The sequence below is a fragment of the Phaethon lepturus genome, unplaced genomic scaffold (assembly GCF_000687285.1).
Source record: "Phaethon lepturus isolate BGI_N335 unplaced genomic scaffold, ASM68728v1 scaffold41477, whole genome shotgun sequence".
Taxonomy (NCBI): Eukaryota; Metazoa; Chordata; class Aves; order Phaethontiformes; family Phaethontidae; genus Phaethon; species Phaethon lepturus.
This window is the reverse complement of record NW_010553309.1, coordinates 233-4,544: the sequence shown is the minus strand read 5'-3', so window position 1 is coordinate 4,544 and position 4,312 is coordinate 233. Positions and strand designations below refer to the sequence as shown.

Below are 4,312 nucleotides of genomic sequence, written 5' to 3'. Positions count from 1 at the left end.
GTACAAAACTCTTCCCCCCGCTCCTGACAGCCCAGTTAGACATCGTAAAACAAGCGCACTAGTTGGTACCGGATTGAAAATGCGACCGTGCTGCCCAGGACCTAGGTAAAAATCAGACAGAGAACGGAAACATTATAGTGTTAAATAGTTTACAGACTGGCAGATTCTTCCTTTCCTGATGGATTTGCTGTGCTTTCCAGCGTGACTCGTTTTGCTAAATAACAACATTTAGGCTACATTTTTTAGGGATAGAAAGACAAAAGGCAGAAGTCTAGCCAAAGTCCTCGGCTCCTTCTCTGAGAATTGTAGCTATCCGTGGAGGACTTGTGCACCCGCCTGCGCGCGGCCACATCACGAGAACAAGCGGACGACGTGAACGGTTGGGTACGACTCCTTCATTCTTAAGGAGCCTATAATTATAACGTAAGCCCTACAGTTTGTAACGTGGCAAAGCTGCAATTCAGCATCCTTACAAGAAGGCGCTGCCAAGACTTCTCTGCCGTGACTGGGCTCGAGATCAAGCGGTAGCTACTTCCTGTCCTCTCCCATGACTGACCTGGTCTACCTAAGCCCTGTTTGGTCTCCGTGTTTGTTTGTCAGAAGCCATTCCTCCCGAATGGGAATTTGGCTAGGTGCCTCTTCTCTTTCCTAATGAGAATCTCTTATCTTTGATTGGAGGATGAAAAAGGAATTTTATTGCGGGCCAGTAGCGACACAGGCTTTTCCAAAAGCGGTGTTTCCACTCTATCGTGCGCGAGGACAGTTCACGTGCTGAATAGAAGTAGCGGCAGCATCTGCCAGGCACGTTATCCTTGCGCTCCAAGTCGCTTTGAAACACTCCCACGCCCTACTCGGATTCCAGATACCGCTGAGCTGCGTGCCACGCTTACGCGAGTCCGCCGGCCGGAGCGAACTCTGGGATCATGTTATGTGACACGACCGAAAACCAGCAACATCGAAAAAGGCTGTATTGCGTCAGAGCGACAAGGCACTGTGCTTTCCTAATGTTTTTCTAGCACCTGACAATTTGTGCCTCCAGAATCTTCCTAAGCTAACCCGGGGGCTTCGTATTTACTTGCTTTCAATGAACAGAGGCAGGGAGAGGAATCCGTTTCCTCCTTGAGCTGCGTAAACCTCTGATTCTCCTCGAGTTCTGCAGCTCGACAGCCCCTCATGAGCACGATACTTCACTTCCCCCTTCCCCCTTGTAACGCGTGAGACCAATACAGATCCGTTTCTACTGCAGAGTACATCTTTCTCCTAGAGGAGCCGTTTGTCTGACCTGAATGAGTAGCAACAGGAGGGTGAGATTTCGCTCATGGGTGGGTCCAATTAGCTTTATAACGAAGTTAATAAGCGTCATATTATTGCACTCGGTGTATTCGCCATCTTCATCCGTTCCGCTCCTCACATCTACTACGTGCAAGATCTTGGCTGCCTGGGGAAAAAATATCGCATGCTGTTTCACCAGGTATGTTTGGTGCTCACCGTCCGGTTTTGCTCAAGATCCCTTCTGCTGTACCATCCCCGAAGTCTGGCTCGTGCTCTTAGTAAAAAAACAGGACAGGCTTACGATGGTCCTGGGATGCCGCTATATTTGGTTGTTCTGAGAGATTGGTTATTAACAAAATCGAGTGACTGCGAGGGATGGTGACGGGCTAAGCAGACTATTTTTTTCTTGATTTGAGCCAGGAAACAACTGGCAAACCCAGAAGTTCTGCATTCCGCCCCCATCCTGTCCCTCTGGCGTTTGATCCCCGCCTCAAAATGCGTCGGGATTTTGAATGTTTTCCAGCTATTACCTTCAGAATGTTTGTTCCCAGCGCAGAGAGGCTCTTAGTTTTGAATTTGGAGTAGCTCATCTCCAACTTCCCTGTAGTAGGATTGAGCCTAAAAGAAACATTAAGATTTTAGTCTGGACAGAGCACTGATTCAGAGAGATCCCTACGTAAGCAGACTTAGATCCCTAGCTGAGTAATTGAGAAAGAAATCCAGTGGCGGAAAAAGCAGAATAATCCGAAACACGTAACAACAGCTGCCGAAAATCCAGTGGCGGAAAAAGCAGAATAATCCAAAACACGAAACAACACCTGCCGATACCTAGTTGCTCAGATTGGCTGGCGTCCAGAGGAGATTCCTCCCTGCATAAAGCTGTATAGTTTTAGAAATAAAATACAAGAATCTAACATCTGCGGAGGCAATCGCCGATATGGCGTAGTGCCACAGAATGCTTGCTACTATGAAACCTTAGCAGACCCTACTGCAACGGCATTAAAAGCGGCCTGTATCGATCTCTGTCAATCTTGTAGCTGAGAATAATTGTATAGCACTCTTAAGAGTCACTCTTCTCTATCTGGAGGGTGTGGAGTGGTCAGAAAAATTAGCTTCTTTGAGAAACCTCTACCGTATGACTCGACCGTAGCTGGCAGAGCGAGATGGTTAACTTTTCACTATGAAAATGACTTAGACGGCTTTTAAGAAGAGCACCTACCACTACCTTTCTCATCTGGTGTCGGAGCTAAAAGGCATGATCTGCGGTACCGTTGTAGGTCGCTCGGGTACGTTACCTTGGCAGCCGGTGACGGGGACAAGGAACGACGTGGAAGAGTTGAGGCAATGAGTAGAGAAAGTTGAGCACTTGCGGGATGAAAAAAAGCAGCATTGTTTTGCTGAAGTGCCCCAAGATCCCCACCACAGCGAAGGTCATGCCGGCAAAGTAGCAGAAGGTGTCGCCGACAAACACTTGAGATGGGTACCTGCAATTCACGGGGCAGAAAAGCAAAGGTCTGTCACGATCGCCGTCGCTGTGAAAATGACCTGATAACCGCCGACTCTATTCCCACCTGGCAGGTTAGGGGTTGAGAGGGAACCGCAGCAGATCTACACGGTAAAAACAACAATTGCGGGTATTTATGCCAAGAGCCGCGGGACTCACACCCGCGACCTGACTTGCTGAGAATATGGCGTGAAAAAACGGCCAGTGAGACATGCGAGGGAGCGTTTTCTGTGCATTTTGGTAAGCCAATGTGACCGGAATCGTTCTAATAAAAAGAAAAGCGACCTGTGCGTCGATGCTTTGCGCTCTCAGTACCGCCGAGAAGCCCGACTACGCTCCCGTGTCCCACCTGCATGTTGGCCAGTGTTTTTGTGTGTTTGAAAAGGGAGAAAGTAAAGGGAAAGGATGCTCCCGAAAGAACTCTGAATGTCCATCCTCTTACCAGTTGTGGTAAAACAGCCCCAGCGTGGTAAAAAAAAAGGGAATCATGAAGTAGAGAGAAAAAATGTGATCGTCTCGATAATCCCCTACAGAAAAAAGAAAACAATGTGTTTGCAGTAAGACAGGCCTGGTTCGGTTTTAGCAATACCAGATATTGAATTCTAGGATTCGATCTCCCTTTGCTTTTTGCACCCGCAAACATATACATTGTCTTCCTTACCGTTTAGCTCTACAATGTTGAATACAATGATGGAAGCAGCTATCACCAGCGACTGCCCCGCTTCAATTCCGTTAATTCCAGCGAGAATGTTGATGGCGTTAGTGCAGAACACTGCTAGCATGCCCATGTACACGTAGTAGAGGATACCTGCAGATCAGAGCGAGCCAAGTGCTTTAGTAGTCAGGTGGGCCCCGGTCCGATTCACCGAAGCTATTGCTTCCTGCTCTGTATGACAATCCGTTGTGAGTTTCGACAGAGGTAGCTTACCAATAAATCGCTCCCTCCCCGGTGAATCGGCTGTCACGCGTACACGCGCATACAACATGGCGACACAGCGGCAGACCGTAGTGCTCCGTTTCTGTCTTTCAGTCATTCTGGTGGCGGCAGCCGAGCGTGTCCGGTGCTCGGTTGTATTGCCAGAATCCCGGAAAAATATCTGCGCACGGCTGAATGCGTGCTGGATTTCTGGGTGTTCTTTTCAGCCTAATACTCAATGGGCGGAGTTGCGCCCTTTCACCGGTTACTTAAGCAAATCCTTTGCGCGTTCCCTCTGCGGCACGGAGTGCCGGCGGGTGACCCCTTCCGCCGATCGCGCGCCTCTTACGTGATGGCTTACGGCGATTCACAACTTACCCAGGTCCAAGTGCATGCCCAGCAGCACCCGGAAGGGCTTAGGCACCACAACGGTCGTGTTCCCAAAGTTGGTGAAGTAAACCATGAGCAGAGGCAGGGAAGCCATGGTAGGAAGAAGGAGCTTGTGGCGCCAGCGCAGGTTCAGAACGTCATCTGCAAAGCCCAGGAAAATCATGCAGCAGATGGCGAGGAGCGAACCGATGAGCTCCACAAACTGCAGGACAGAGAACAGGACCCCGATT

At 49.3% G+C, this 4,312-nt stretch overlaps 1 protein-coding gene across 1 annotated transcript in view; it reads right to left on the bottom strand.

The window, feature by feature from the left end:
* Positions 1-35: 35 nt before the first annotated feature.
* DPAGT1 (dolichyl-phosphate (UDP-N-acetylglucosamine) N-acetylglucosaminephosphotransferase 1 (GlcNAc-1-P transferase)) overlaps positions 36-4,312 on the bottom strand; it is a gene marked incomplete at its 5' end in the record, with an annotated part of 4,455 nt that continues 178 nt past the window's right edge. The window contains 7 exons of the mRNA XM_010291497.1: positions 36-101; positions 1,283-1,438; positions 1,803-1,890; positions 2,568-2,756; positions 3,219-3,303; positions 3,438-3,584; positions 4,071-4,284. Coding sequence (XP_010289799.1) covers positions 36-101; positions 1,283-1,438; positions 1,803-1,890; positions 2,568-2,756; positions 3,219-3,303; positions 3,438-3,584; positions 4,071-4,284 — 945 coding nt within the window. The remainder of the gene's footprint in view (positions 102-1,282; positions 1,439-1,802; positions 1,891-2,567; positions 2,757-3,218; positions 3,304-3,437; positions 3,585-4,070; positions 4,285-4,312) is intronic.